General features: G+C 37.4%; 3 protein-coding genes across 3 annotated transcripts in view; 1 reads left to right on the top strand and 2 right to left on the bottom strand.

The window, feature by feature from the left end:
* Positions 1-16,106, bottom strand: part of LOC129754512 (transmembrane protein fend-like) — a 467,116-nt gene that overhangs the window by 110,260 nt on the left and 340,750 nt on the right. The gene's annotated exons all lie outside the window — the stretch shown is intronic.
* LOC129754531 (BTB/POZ domain-containing protein KCTD5) lies at positions 1,214-11,903 on the bottom strand. The gene is made up of 4 exons (XM_055750667.1): positions 11,331-11,903; positions 2,748-2,936; positions 2,549-2,614; positions 1,214-2,476 (listed from the first exon to the last, which is right to left on the bottom strand). The coding sequence occupies exons 1-4, from the start codon at positions 11,580-11,582 to the stop codon at positions 2,282-2,284; spliced, it is 702 nt and encodes a 233-aa protein (XP_055606642.1). The 5' UTR covers positions 11,583-11,903; the 3' UTR covers positions 1,214-2,281.
* Positions 11,357-14,915, top strand: LOC129754496 (protein Spindly). The gene is made up of 4 exons (XM_055750609.1): positions 11,357-12,067; positions 12,134-12,402; positions 12,942-14,471; positions 14,531-14,915. The coding sequence occupies exons 1-4, from the start codon at positions 12,000-12,002 to the stop codon at positions 14,671-14,673; spliced, it is 2,010 nt and encodes a 669-aa protein (XP_055606584.1). The 5' UTR covers positions 11,357-11,999; the 3' UTR covers positions 14,674-14,915.

Raw genomic sequence — 16,106 nt, 5'->3', positions numbered from 1 at the left:
GGAGCAAGATTCTCCCTATCATCCCGCCATCGGAACGTGGGAGTCAGTCGGCTCTGTTCAGAGCCACCCGCACGCATGTAACATCGTATGGTTCATTGATGACCTTTGTGACCAGGAGGATGAGCGTTTTTGCTGCACGTTCGATGCCAGGAGTGGCCTAGAGGCCATGATGTAAGTACCCAATCACGACTTATTTTCAATATTGTACATGTTCAGCGGGAGGAATTTCCTGCTCTTATGATTTGAGCTAAATGGCATGGCCAAAATAAAAGGCAAATTCATTGTATCTTAATTAGATGAGAAATTTTATTATCGGAAAAAGTTCCGAATTCTCTTTGGCTGTACGTCATTAGCTAGCCGGAGCAAAAAAGAAGAAGAAAAAACTTCTTAGAGCCAAACTTCATTCTTACCCTTTTTGAAAGACCTATATTAAAATATCGTTATGGTAGCATTTTTGACTGCACGGCACGACAAGTGCAAGATAGGTAGAGAATAAGGTAAAACATTGCGCTTAACCTCAATCGACAGAGCCGTGTAAACGCAGGGTCAAAAATAGTTATGGAATTTCGAACGATATGTATGGGATTTGAAACAAAATTACAATTTATGGAAAATTGAGATGTCTTATTGTTCAAATAAGTATACAGTCGCATTCTTCGAAATAACATGTGTTGAAATAAGTAAAATTTATGTTCTAATGCTTTCAGTATTCTGACTACGAGACAGTTTTTTTTTGGAAATTTATCAGTATTTCTGCAAAATATTCGAATTTCGGAAAGCATTTTTGCAAATATAGTGGTAAAGATATGCTAAAAAATGACTTGTTGCAACTTGTAATGAATGCTACTTTATTTTAGGTCCAACAAAATTTAAAAACAATCAGTTATTAGGAATTTAGCAAAAAGCAATTTTTTTAACTCAATAAAAAATCCACGTAAAAATTATGTTTTTCAACCGCATAGGCGCTCAATGAATTGTAAATATATTGGTTAACATTTTTATATTTTTTGCAGAATTTTAAAATTAGTAGTTTTTCTAGAAAACCAATAGTTTAAAAAAATTCCATACATTTTTGTGGAATTTCTATAACTATTTTTTGGTTGGCCTACTAATACATATGCAAGCAACGGAGTAGCATACCTAAAGAATCTAGCTATCCTGCGACAAGTGGAGCGTTTCTTTTTTGTTCAATTTTAGGTTTAAACATGACACCTACGTGATTGTAAATTATATTTATCGTCCTCTTGAATCATACTACCGGTATTTCCACACTTGCTAAATTCTAGAGATGTTGGTTTATAATCATGTTTTTGTTATTTGCTTCACACATTTTGAATCAATAGACATTTGTTCAAGATGAAAAAAAAAACAGTGGGGACAACTTTTGCTTTTGGAAATATAACTCGAAAGTGTGAACTGCATCTGTATATCGTTTTAAATGGTAGAGCATATCATTTTAAAATCGGAAACTATAGTAAACATACATGTTGATAAACTGTTAGTGACGTGATTCTGACTAAACGTGAAAACTACTTGAACATTTAGTTTCGCAGTACAAAAAGTTTAAGTTATGATTGACGAGAATTACAATCAAAGGTTCCGGGAACACAAGCAGGATTCGACACGCGACTTCACTGTGCCGACGAATATTTATTAGCTTAACTTTAGCCCCGAACATGAATGCTTACTATTGGTTAATCTCTTTCAAAGGAGACTTCGTGACCTTAGTGTCGGAACAACTATGATTGAATTAGACATTGAGTTGAATGCTGACGCTTTCCTATTCTAGTCTATAGTGTCGTTTACATATCTGAATTCTTTCGATTGAGGATTGAGGAGCGTAAATTAGTAAGTTTCCTAGAAGCTTTGAAGAGTTAAATTTGAGAGAGGATATTCTGCGCTGAGTGTCAGAATGGTAGGTACCTAATTGCGTTATACTTTTGTTCATAAAAACTTTAAATTTGCTCGGTGGGTACACGATCAGTATATGTTCTTTGGAATTACCAACGTATAGCTTGATTTGAGAAATAGAAATCAATCGATAGCATATTTACTCTTAACAACGATCGTGTTTCCTTCTAGCAACAAAGAAATTTGGTGATCAACGGGGAATTTTGCATTAATACTATTAATCTGTTATATTGTGCATCTGTTTTGCGCATTGACCTGTTGTAATGTACTGTTAGCAGTAAGTATTGATTACCTCTTTTGATCGGTGATTCGAATTGTCGCTATAAGCCGTTAACAGTCGATTCCTGAATACATACCAACTGTGCGACGCTTACATGCGTGATCCTTTCTGCTGTAACACCTTTGCCCGATCGTTAGACTCGTTCTCGCGTCCGATAAGAGTATTCGCGCATTCCTTGGAAACGACGCAAAGGAATTCGGCATTCTCTTCCGCACCATAATTGTAGGACGTTCCGATATTGATGAGCTGCTCGAAACGCCAGCCATCTGACATGGTTGATACCATCTGGCGAGAAGAGAGTAAGAGAATATTGGTAAAAACATATAAATCAAGGTACGAGAACAGGTTGTCGCGCACCTGAGTCAGTTCATTTTCCTGGCATTGTAGCACCCGATAGACTCGCTTTTTATCGATAGTCGGTCGCTGGGGAAAAATAAAATAAACATTCGTGTAAAAATTCATTATTAAACGCATACGACTATCATTTAATCGAATATTTTACAACAAAAAAACCTGGGACATGGGCGGAACATAACCGCGTTATCAAAGTGCATACCTGTTCCCTACGAGCGATGTTATCCTTCAGCAACCCGATAAGGTGCGTCACATTGTAAAACTCAGCCTCTTCCAGGACGCCTTCCTCGGATAAACCATCGTCCAGCACGAGTTTGCCGTGACGCAGATAGTTCAGCACTGGTGCAAAGTATCGCGGATCCCGATCGATAAGGTAAGCACCTGTTTCATCCTTAAATGGAAATTTGCACAAACATTAATCATATTATTGCTATATGAACTGAACTGCCAACATGTGAGATTTATTTTGGGTTTTTGCAAAGGCATCTTACTATACATGCGTTTCACTTTTTCAACCTGTGCCCATAACCTCTTGGGTTTTAACCATAATTAAATAAACAGCTTTGGAAAATAAAATACGATGACTTCCCAATGAACATTTTGGCTGCTGAAGAACGGCAATTTAATGTTTCAGCTTACTGGCTGAATAAAGACAAACTGAAACCATGTTTCACGGTTTAAAGAAGTCTTGGTGGAGCCAATGGGAAAAATTGAAGAGTTGTTTCTATGAAACTTTTTCAGTCTTTGTTCAACTGAAGTGGTAGATACAGCATGCCACCTGAGATGTGTATACAGGTTGGATACAGATAGAGTTGCATCTATCACTGAACATTAGTAGGCCAAGCGTGGTTCGCCCCACAAGCGGTAACTTGCAGGGCGAAAGAACTTTTTGTGACGGTATCTGATCGCTCTGATAAGTGGTAGTCCACTATCAAACCACAAGGATAAAAAAGTCTACTAGTTGTTATAAAAATTCGCATGGTTGCCTCTTCTATGCCACTGATTTTCAATTCCACATCTCATCGCTAATATAAACTAACATATGGCGGGTTTGGCTATTTTATTAAGGTTAACTTAAAGATTCTTAAATTTAGTTTTAGAATGTCACAACAACAGAAGATGGTGGAAGTTATTTTTTTGGAGAGCACACATCAGAAAGCGAAAATGTAAGTTTAGTTTGTTGTGTAAGTTGATTTGTTCTACTAACAGTTGTATTCAGTTTCCGATTCATCAGCTGGGATACATATGTCGCAGCGCGCATGATTTGATCCCGGTAGGCCGAAGCAAAGGGAAATAACAAAATCCCACAAAATGTCTCCAGAGCAATTTTATCACGTAAGTCATGTGATATTTTTTGAATATTTATAATGTTTTCTCGATTGAAAAACCCCTATTTTGATCTTGACCATTTTTTCAAAATTTTGTTTCAGGGTGGCATTTTCCGACAATCTCAAAAATTAACCTTCTAGAAACGGCGGAGCAGCAGCATCTATTAAGTATATTGCACAGGTTTAAATAAAAAAAAAATGCCACCGATGTAATATATGATATAAAAAAAAATATTAAAAATAAAAAGGAAAAACAATGCATTCAACTGCTCAAATTAATTTTTATTAATATTTGAATCTACAATTTCCGACGTTCATGGGGAGCAGTATTACGGTAAAAACAACCATACGAATTGTGGGATACTGGAAAATCGTATAACGTTAATGATCCTAAATTCAACATAATAATTACCTGAGTGTAACTGAACAGTCATCAGACAACCCCTCGTCAGTTAACGAACACCCACTATCACGAGTTCGCCTTTAGCGCGCAGGCTATCTCCCTCCACCTTCGTTAAGTCAGTTCGAACAGTCTCCCCGAACGCAAATGACGTGCTTGCATCGCTCGAGTCGTAAATCGGCCAAGTTTCCCCCGCAATGTCCGAGCTCCCTCGGTGGAACATATTCCAGGTAAGAAGTGCACTTTTGTCCGGAACCAGATTGCACAATTGGCGATCCTGCCAGGAGCTGTTACATTTTCTGGTAACAGCAAAAACTATGGAACCAATTATCTTTGAAAACTTTAATGCTGGTTTTTGAAATCCGCAGCCATTTTTTTTTTCGAAAAAGCTATGGTTACAGTTACAGCAGCAGTATAGTGAAATGGTCAACAATGTGTAACAAAAAAATGTTTATGGTCGAAATTCCCAATATATTTTTTTAATTTATGTGGATACGTAAGAGGGTAAAATAAAAGTAACATCATCACACCGATTTACCAATTAGATCAAAACCACCTGATTTGCATGCCAATACCTAAGAAGGTAAATGTCATTCATTTTGAAAATTATTAAATCCAGTTGTTTTTTGAAGCGGTGATATCCAAATGGATTGTATCATCAAGGATCCGAGAAGCAAGTTGGATCATTTACTAACAAAGAACAGGGAAATGTTTGCTTCCATTTATGCCTTTTACAATGAATCGTTGCTTGAGAGTCGTAACAGGACCTTGGTTAACAAGTGTTCCTTGTTCTAAAAAATGAGGGCCGATTGCTTACCTTGAAGTAGTTAACACAATACGAAAACATAATAACGTTCAATTGACTTTAGAACTGTCGTAGTAGTTCACTTCTCATTCATATTCTACTCATTGTTTTAATTAGAGCTATCGAAACCCGTGATTTAGACTTGTATTTTGAATCGAAGCTGTTGAGTTGCATTAAGTAAAGGTAAGAAATGCCTATGCAGCAGTGCATAACGCTGTGTTACAGATTTTTGTGGTTTTTCAATTTAGATGGATATGTCGAGCTGGCGCGACGAAGACCTCCGCCTGTTATTGTTTAAGAGATGGCGCGATGAAGACTTCCGCCTGAAAAAAAAAACTTTTATTTGAGCTGTTTGGCGCGACGAAGACCTCCGCCTGTTACAGTGTGTCAGTTGGCGAGATGCAGACTTCCGCCTAAGAAAATGTTATATTGTTTGTGAGAGGGCGCGATGAAGACTTCCGCCGAAAAAAACATTTATTCCAACTGTCTGGCGCGACGAAGACCTCCGCCTGATAAAGTGCGACAGTGTGAAGGAAGGCGCGATGTAGACTTCCGCCTGAGAAAACGTCATTGTTTGTGAGAAGGCGCGATGAAGACTTCCGCCTGGGAAAAACTTTGATTTGAGCTGTCTGGCGCGACGAAGACCTCCACCTGTTAGAGTGTGTCAAATCGAAATGGGGCGCGATGTAGACTTCCGCCTAAGAATTTCAGCAGTCTGGCGCGACGCAGACCTCCGCCTGTTAAAACGAGACAGAAAAGTGGCGCGATGCAGACTTCCGCCTAAAATAGAAAAATAAATGAAACAGCCTAGCTCTTGTCAGCTGTCTGGCGTGACGCAGACCTCCGCCTAGTGGAAAGAATAAAAATAGTCATTCCAAGAGATACTTGATTTCTGAAGATGCAGAATTTCTCTGTGATAAGGTTAAAAGGTACTGCTATCAAAATGTTTCTGATGTGTGAGATACGTCAGCAGAGAGCAAGAATAAAGTTTGGTAGATTCCTACAGTTTGATGAGCCAAATACCTCTAGTAAAAGAAAGGCCTTGGACTGATCCGACGCGAAACTGATTTACATAGAGAAAGAGCAGATGTGTAATGTGACATACATTTCAAATGGTGCTGTTAAAATGGAAAGATTCGAAGGTGTCACTTTTCTTTAAAAAAAACCAGTGGAGGGGTTCACTTAGTGCTTTGATTACACACTTTAAAGGTCTTAAGATGGAAACATAGAGCATCGAAATTCTGGAAATTGGAACTGCGGACTGAATCATACTGTTTTCATAATTTGCTTCTAGAATAAATTTTCAGTGTGCTAGCTAATGTGAAGTAAACCCGGGAAAATGCGGAGCATAGAAAATGTGCAAAATATTTCCCGTTTAATTAGTGGAACTAATCGTTGACTTATCAATAATTGGACGAAATAAAATGAAATAAATAGTCATTCCACTGCTCTGAGATTCCTCACAATACAGTTATTATACGCATTTATCGGAAGCTTCATATTTGCGTTCAAAATTTTGATTGTTTGAATGTTAAAACGAGATCTTATCGAAATAATGAAAAGTATGTTGTGAATGTTAAACAAGATGAGCTATGCAGCAAATATAGGTAAATTCACTTGATTGAAGTTTTCGGAGTATGCCAAGGGAAGTATTTTCAAGTTTCATTTCACCGTGCTTTCTTACAGTCGAATTTCGAAGGCATAGTTGGTATTTTTTTTTCAAGATCAATCACTAGAGGTTCTAGTACACTTTTTGGTTAATTATTCACAACATTAGCGCCCTCGGCGCTCTTCCATTTACAATCATATTACTGGACAACGCACTCTTAATCTTACTGCATATTAACATAGGGGCCGTAATATTTCTTCATGCTGTAGAATTATCAATTGCCTTTGTTCTGGCACCTGCGCCCGGTAGCTTCTTCTTCCATCACAGCGATGATACGCATGTCCACTCTTTCTCCTTGTTTGGCACCACGTCCACCGCGTCACACCCGGAAATTTATTGATCACTTGCTGTTGTTCGAGTTGCAGTTCTTTTTGCCTTGATCTGGCTATCCTGTTTCATTGATCCGTTAGTGCAGGCATCCTGTTTCATTGATCCGTTGGTGCAGGCATTATAGGTAGATTTACATCCTTCGCATTGGAGAGAACTAGAAAGCACATCACTTCGAAAGCGTAGGAGTCGCATGACATCAGGATCCTCTTTGATAGTAATCCTAGAATACATTTCATTAAATAAAACAAAATCATACCTAAAAGGAAAACACTGAGATCCTTTCGTAGAAAAAAATAAGCACTAACTAAGCTCTCTAACTTTGACTTACAATTCCCGTTGCAGTTTTTCCTGGGCAGTATTTTGGATTCGAGCTCATAGTCTGTAGCGCTTCTCGTATCCGTATTCACAACTTTACAATTTGCTTTAATATTGAATGTTGGTGCAGGCATGGTGATTAGACTTTAAAAGTTACAGCTATCTTAAATCAATTTTTTGGCGATGAAATCAACCCGTTTGACGAGGCTCGTAATCATGTGTCAAATGATCAAAGAACATTTCTGCTGACACTGGGACCACAGACTGAGCTGAAACATGACAGCCTCGATCGGAAATTGGTGGTCAGCACATCAAGACTTGATTCCTTACGATTGTAATTCACTGGTTAATCGATAGTGATTGTGACAGCCATTTGAATGTTTTGCCAAACTGAAAACCAAAAGCGAGTTAGAGGAACAGATGAATAAGGCGTCGATCAGAGGAACAGATGAATAAGGCGTCGATCCCAGAGATGTGGCTAAACAAGTTGGAGCTCGGGGCTCGTCAACTTTGTGGTGTTGATTGCCGTAATCATACGGATGGTCATTGCGTGGTTGCCTTTAAGAGCACTTTCAGTCCATGGATTTTAAATTGTTTTTCTCTGGAAGAGATGTTGATAAGAACGCCAGCGATTGGAACGGGCGACATTTTCCTCCATCAACCGAGTTTGGACTTGGAACGGAAAGCTGGAATTTAAAGAAGCATCAAGCAGCTGCAAATGCAAATCTTTATGAACTTCACGTATTGAAAACCTTTCACTATTGGAATCCATAGGTGTTGCTGTTTGTTTTGCCGTAGTTCACACACCTTTTCTCGGTCGTAACCGATACGATTGCTTGGATGGCGAGAACAAGGTCTTCCTTTTGCCTTTCCGACGTAAAATTTGAGGCTAGGAAACTGCTCTGCAAAGTTGTAATTTTTCGTTTTTGTTTTGATCTGGACCTGTCTCGAATTTCGGCAAGAAAAAACAAAACAAAAATTTCACGCTTAACTTCAAAACCCAAAAGTAATCAGGAAACACATTTGAAATCGATGTAAATATGTTCTTTTACACTGAGTTAAATGTTTACCATAATTTTAATAAAAGCATTTTATGCCGCGATATTGAAATCGAGTATATAGATATACAAAAAAATTCAAATCAAATATTCAAAGAAAGCGCACGTTTATTAACACAATGAGGACCAATCTCGATTTATCGCCGCAAGTTCATTACACTTTGAAGCACAACTCAGATGTTCTTTATGTTATCATTAAAAAATTAAATATATCACTTGCTGTAACTCAAAGCAGCTAAATTTGTTGAATTTGGTTCAATGATTTCAGAGGTATAGAGGGTCGAATTTTGGTGTTTCTCGGCTTAGATTTTTTTTATTTAGCGGTCCGTCATGTGTTAAACGGTAGAATAATTTAGTGGAACTCTAAGTGTTTTATTAACAACAAAAGTAGAAGAAAACCTAAAGTAAATAAAAGAATCTTAAATAGTGTACCGCAAAAGATTTTTTTTTTCCTTTTTTTTGTAAGTAAGTAGTAGATGTGGGATACTGGAAAATCGTATAACGTTAATGATCCTAAATTCAACATAATAATTACCTGAGTGTAACTGAACAGTCATCAGACAACCCCTCGTCAGTTAACGAACACCCACTATCACGAGTTCGCCTTTAGCGCGCAGGCTATCTCCCTCCACCTTCGTTAAGTCAGTTCGAACAGTCTCCCCGAACGCAAATGACGTGCTTGCATCGCTCGAGTCGTAAATCGGCCAAGTTTCCCCCGCAATGTCCGAGCTCCCTCGGTGGAACATATTCCAGGTAAGAAGTGCACTTTTGTCCGGAACCAGATTGCACACGAATGATTGACTAAAAATTCCTGTTGGATTCTCAAAGCTAAATTTATCCTTTTGTGGCATCGTTTAATCTGATGGTTGGATTGATCGTATTTTCGGGTCAATACCAAACAATCATATTTATGTTCATGTAGAGGCGTCATATCGCTGATAAATCTATTTATTTTTCTCCGTGTATCGACCGTAACGTTTCGCAACCAAACCCGTTGTAACGAACGCGATGATAACAAACTGAGATAGCTACACATCGATAGATTCGTTTCTGAGTTGACGGGAGCTTGAGCGATCACATAGCATCTTTTTGTTCGTTCGCACTGCAAGTTACCGCTTGTGGGGCAAACCGCTCTTGGCTTAATGTATAGTGGTATAGATGTATTTCTATCTGTATGTTGGCCCGTGCCGAACAAAAATTTGGTATGTGATGATAATGCTTCTAATAAATTCTATCCGCTCATTTTCACCATCTTTTATTTTTTTAACTTTCTATCCGTCTATAAAATTTCATAATCTTGAGATGTTCTTACTAAAAAAGGACCACTTTTCACCGATAAGGCCGATAAATTAAGTGATAACCCAATAATTTCGCTGTTTTCAACCAAGTTGTTGAATAGGTAAATTGAAATCTTCAATATCAAATACTTTGAGTATTATTTTAATTTCTTAATGATGTCAGAAAAAGTTGTAACCTAATCTATTTAAATTTTTAAAAACTGCAGGATAATTTTTTCTAATTTTATCTCTAACATAAAATTATCTCGACAAATCTGAATCCTTGAATGAATGAAGGATAGGTAATTGATTTAAAATCAGCTTTCAGTTTTCATGTAGGTTTTTTTTTTTTAGTTTATCATTTATCAAAGATTATCTATTTTACCCATTTTACCCAAAACTGACATATTTCGAGAATTAAAGGGTGATAAACAAAATATCTATACCAACACGTGAAAAGGATGTATCTCCATATATGGCGAATCGAGAAAAACGCGTTTGAAGAAAATACAACCTATTTTAAATCGCTAATTAAAAATCACTTGAAATGTTTGTGTTTAATGACAGACAAACGATGTTTAGAAGCATCCTCCATATGTTAGAATAGAGGAACATCAATTTTAATGAAAAAACAACGCGTTATCGTAGATAGAACCTAGCTCACGTCATATTTCGTCTCTTTTGTTTATACACCCTTTGCTATTTTCTCATTTCTAGCTTTAGTTTTAAGCTCGCGTTCATTTGTAACTAAGTTTTTATGTTGAATGAAGTGTCAAATCTTTACCAACACATAAAAAGCATCTATCTCCATATATGGCGTATCAAGAAAAACGCGTTTGAAAAAAATACAACCTATTTTAAATCCCTAATTAAAAATCACTTCAAATTTTTGGTTTTTATGAAAGACAAACGATTTTTATGAAGCATCCCATGTTAGAATAGAGGAATATCAATTTTTATGAAAAAAAAAAAAACAACGCGCTATCGTAAATAGCACCTAGCTCAAACAATATTTTGTCTAACCTGTTTATACACCCTTTGCTATTTTCTTATTTTTAGCTTTAGTTATAAGCTCACATACATTTGCAACTATGTTTTTACGTTGAATAAAGAGTCGAATTGATTATTTTGAGTTTGTTCGCGGAATAGTATCGAAAAATCGTTCCGGAGTAAAGGGTGTATATCCATGTGATGGCAGTTCTGGTTTTAGAATGTTTATAGATCCTTTACTCAAATTGAGTTTTCAATGTAACGGAATATTATTTTCTCAAAAGGGTTTTACCGTTAAGTAGGGTAACTGTTGGCCTATCATGAGGTACTGAAAATGGTTTTTGTTTACTTTTGGAGATAGATCCTTTTCACGTGTTGGTACAGATATGTTTTTTAAGTTTAGGCACAAAAAATGCTGTTCACCCATTTCATTACATCAAAATCGTTAAAAAAAAATACAAAAATCCATATTATTCATACATTTTTGTTGCCTAATTTATGCAATTACGTGGTACGGTACTCGCATTGGTCATGAATAATTGCAATGTTTTCAATCGGAAATCGATTGGACATCTTCCCTCCCCTCCCTGGCATCCCATAGACCTCGACTTACCCGATCGGAAATGAGATCGCTGTCTTCCTGAATCAAACGGGACAAGAAGGAATTGGGGTCCCGTGAGAGGGTTGTCTTTGTAGTCAGGAAACAGGTCCCGCCAACGTTCAACTTGATCCACTGATCCTTCTTGCCCTGGATCGGATACTGCGACGAAGAGGGACCACTGTTGTTGTAATATCCACCGGATGACGAAGAACCAGAACCACCTCCTCCGCCATCACGATATCCGTTTAGATTAACTGTGGCCATTCTGTTTTCCCGAGTTCGCGCACGTTTTACTCCGGTAAAATTTTATTGAAATATTCTGAACGTACCTAAATGCACTTCAGATTATGGCTCTCAAGCGAGATATAATTTTCTGCCCACCGTTTACTTCCTTTCAATTACAAACCGTTTCCTGGAATGGCGAGGAGTTCAAGGAGCACTGAACACTTGCGTGATGGTTTCTAATGAGCTTCGACTGCTCAGAAAGCATTAAAAATTAATTTGATAATCGAAATGCACTAATTTTACGATTTGGAATTGTTGATTTGCATCCAAAACAAAAGTGTGTCATCGATGTCAGAAAAAAGTTAGCAGTAGGATTCGGCCAGTTTGGTCGAATCCGGCCGAAACTAAAAAATGTGGTACTAAGCCCAGTCTAGTACCACAAATTTGTGTTCGGTAATGAGGTACCAGAATTTTCAAACAATCAAAAACAGCAAGCCGCAAAATCTAAACATTCATTTTTACTGGTAATTATTTTTTTAAAAATATTCCCTTATAATTCGTGTTCAAAAACTAGGACAATCATTTTCTAGGTTGATTAATGTGAAGTCATCAGTTCACCCTGTTTCCAAGATGAGTGCCAATCAGACAATAGTGGCGGACGTGAGCAGTTTAACGTACGACGATCTAACGGACCAGTACAGACGGTTGGCGGATAGCTACCGGAGTCTGAAACGGGTTCACGAGGAAGAACTGCAGGCCAATCATGAACTGCGCAGAAACTTACAAGCCTCAACCGAGGCGGCCAACTACCTGACGACTGATCTGGAGCAAATCGATACAGTTCATCGGGAGGAATTGGGTAAGCTAGAAAACATCGCTTTCGTAACGGTTTTGGTCCCAAAAATTGATAGAGTTTGTTTTAAAGATTAATGTAGTGTTTTGGAACTGTATTCTGACCTTGTGGAAAAGTATTCTGATTCTGCAAAAGAATTCTTTTTCTGTTTCTGAATTCATGTTTCAAACTTTGTTTTTGATAACTTGGAAATTTTGTTTTAACTCAAAATAAGCTTATCTAAACAAAATTGTTCAATGTATAACGCAAAATTCAGAACTTCCAGCTCATTCTGATCTGGTTCAAAATCAAATGTTCGAGAATCTTCAAAAAGCAAAAACCAATTAAAATGATAAAGAAATCTTCAAACTTTGAAATTATTCACATGCGGTTTAATGTCTTATGATATCGTTAAATATTTTTTCAAAGAGATTTGAGTGTTTCGTATAAAGTACTTTTGGCGTTCAGTGGTTCTTATCTAAGGAATTTAAGTTTGCACTTAAATAAAAAAAATGTAGTTTAGAATACTTACTCTGCAATGTGTTTGAACATCCATTACTTTTCAGCAAAAGTCAAGGAAAAATGTGGCTTATCATTGAGCGCTCTTAAAGACGCGAATGCGGATCTCAAGCAGCAAAATTGTTCTCTTGAGTCGACGGTTGAAGAATTGCAGTCCCAAATTCATCAACTGAAGGAAAAAATCGAGGAGCTTGAGTTTGCTGGACCAGCGAATGTGGCTTCCGAAAGTGCCAATTCCACCCTAACGTCCGAAAAAGAGATCTTGTTGGAAAAGGAGGTTGAGGATTTGAAGAAAATGCTAGCTGAGCATGCAGATGCCAGTGCAAAAATGTCCATTCAACTCAGAAAGACCGAAGACGAACTGGAGAACCGTCGAGAGCAGCTGGAATGTTCGCAAGACAATCTGACCACGAAGAAACAAGAGTTGGAAGAGCTACGAACTTTGCTAGAATCAACTCAAGAGGAAAACATGAGGTTGAGTTCGGAATTGGCAGCTTTACGTAGTGCTCCTGGAGAAGCGAATAAGAAGGGAAATTCCTTATTTGCCGAAGTTGACGATCAGCGTCAGAAAATGATTGAAATGCTGCAAACCCAGAGGAAACGATATCAGGAGATGAAAAAGCTACACTCTGAGAGCGAATTTCAGATTCGAAGATTGACACGGGAGAACCGAGAGCTGTGTGATGAGATAGAAAAGTGCAGTCACTTGTTTTTGAAAGCAGATAACAAATTTCGGGACGAATCGTCAAGCCAGATCAATTCCCTGAGGGAAGAAGTTCGGCAGCTTCAAGAACAGTTAACCTCAACCGAGCGCAAACTGATTGACAAATCCACCGAACATACCAATTGGGTTGATCCATTTGTGTCCTACTACAGAAATGAAACCAGTAATTTGAAAAACAAACTGCAACAACTGCAAATGGATAAAAGGCTGGCTGATGAAATATGTCACGATGCTCAGCGTGAGTTATCTAAATGGCGATTTGAAGCACTCAAATCACGTTATGTGATCATAAATCGTGAATCTCTTCTCGAAGAACATGGTCTAAAATTTCAGCCTTTCGATGCCATCGAGCCAGGCATTCACATCAACGAATTAGTAGTTTCGAACGCCAAACCGCATGTTGGGTTCAAATCCGCGAAATTTGAATCCCTTGAGAACACTTTTGATCTCAAAGACCTGTATTCACTTTCCGATCTCAAACTTGACCTGATGATACCACCAGTCAAAAATGACCAAAAGGAAAATAATCTTCCACCTCCAGCTCAGCCTGAAGTTTCCAATCCAACACCAAAACAACCAGAGATCAAAGAAGAATTCATAACACCAGCCTCAACTCCTCTCGTGACACCGAATCAATCTCCGAAAGCCAATAATATAAAAATAGCCGGTACTAGTAGTAGCAAAACCAATTCAACCCTGGCTTATCGAGATATTATCTACATACCGAAAGACGCACCGCTATCGGGTAGTCTCAAGAAAAAACAGTTCGCTGATATTGTTGATCGAATAACAAAATCTGAACAGAAACATGAAATTGTCGAAGATAAGGAAAATTCGTTGCAGCCCACCAACGGTATTTTTTTTTGTTTTTCGTAAGAATCTCAGCACCGTTTTAATATGTTTTATCCCTAGTTGTAGGCAATGAAGTCCAAAAAACTGAACCGACAAAGTCGTGGGGCTGGATTTCCGAAACCCGCACCAAGAACAATATCGTTGTGAGGAGGTTTAAATTTCCGACGCGCACAACTGCTCCCAGCGACACGCAGCAGGAATAGTGTGTCGGCGGGGTACATTCTGGATGGAATATATTTTAAAGATTTATTTTAGAAACTACGTACATTTTCTCGTTGCAATGACATTAAAAGCCCACTCTGAAATATTTGATAGAAAAATCCTTAGAAATGTGAGGCCAAATGATATATGTATAACTGATTGCTCCTAACAATAATGATAAGTTTTAATGAATCAATGATTAATCTTGTAATAAAAAAAACGGTGCGTATTGGAAGTTTCTATTTACTTAAATGATTGAGAAAACCATTTATTTTTTTGTAAAACTTTAAGGGTTTATATCTTGAGTTCTCAATAAACAGTAAAGGATTCAAATATTGAGGTGCTTTTTGGTGTGAAACAAATGATTTTTTTTCGAAAAAGTTTATGTTATCTTTGAGATGGTTGTGAGGAATGGCACCCACGGTGGATTATCTCGGTACATGCGGTTTTTGTTTTCTCGATAGTTATTTTTATTTTATTTTTTATTTATTTATTTACATAGTATTCCGTCTCACGACATAACTTGACGAACATAATTCCTAAAACTCACTCGGTCCATGGCAACCCTTCTCCAATTTCTCGGGCACCCCACGTTCGCCAGATCACGCTCCACTTGGTCTAACCACTGTAACCAGCCTTCTGCTAGTTACAATTAAAATTCTGCTGTTCGGGTAAACTGGTTTTGATGTCTTTAAAAAAAAATTGTTATATTTTTTTTGTTATTGTCCGTAAATTCCTAAATACAAATATGTCATAATTTGTGTTTAGTAGCCTTAGGTTGGTGTCGCCATTAGATAAATTAATTTTTTGTTATTTATTAAATTTTCCGTATTACTTGTTTTTTGTTGTTTAGTTTTTTTTTATAATTAGGTAGTTATTTATTCTATTCGTTATATATGTAAAAATAAAACATTTTGTTAGGACTATTAAAATATATTACTATTAATAATTCAAAAAAAAATGGGAACATCGCATTAAAAATTTGAATTTGAACATGCCATAATGTATATTTTGAAAAAAAAAACATCGAATTCGAAAAAAACAGACACCAACCATAAAAATAAATTGTACTGTTCCTGTCAATCAATGAAGACGTCAACGATGGGGATAGGATTTGATGGGCGGAAATGAAAAGGAAAGGACGAGAATCAAAGGTATATATAGGACCTCCGAAAGTAAAGCAGGCCTCTTTTCTAAAATATCGATCGATTAGTCCGGGAGTGAGTTTTGGAAATACGATAGTTTTCCGCGCCATATCCCGTTATTTGTGACAAGTAAGTCACTGGTGAACCGCGAGTGTGCAATTGGATTAAGCCTCTCAACCACTATATGAAGATGGCAAATCGTGAAGTGATGTGACTAGGAAAAAACCAAAAACTATTTCACCGTCCATCCCAAAAATCCACGAACGGCAAAGTCATCGTCAGACCTGCCG

The sequence above is a fragment of the Uranotaenia lowii genome, chromosome 1, assembly GCF_029784155.1.
Source record: "Uranotaenia lowii strain MFRU-FL chromosome 1, ASM2978415v1, whole genome shotgun sequence".
Taxonomy (NCBI): Eukaryota; Metazoa; Arthropoda; class Insecta; order Diptera; family Culicidae; genus Uranotaenia; species Uranotaenia lowii.
This window is presented reverse-complemented; position numbering and strand designations above follow the sequence as displayed.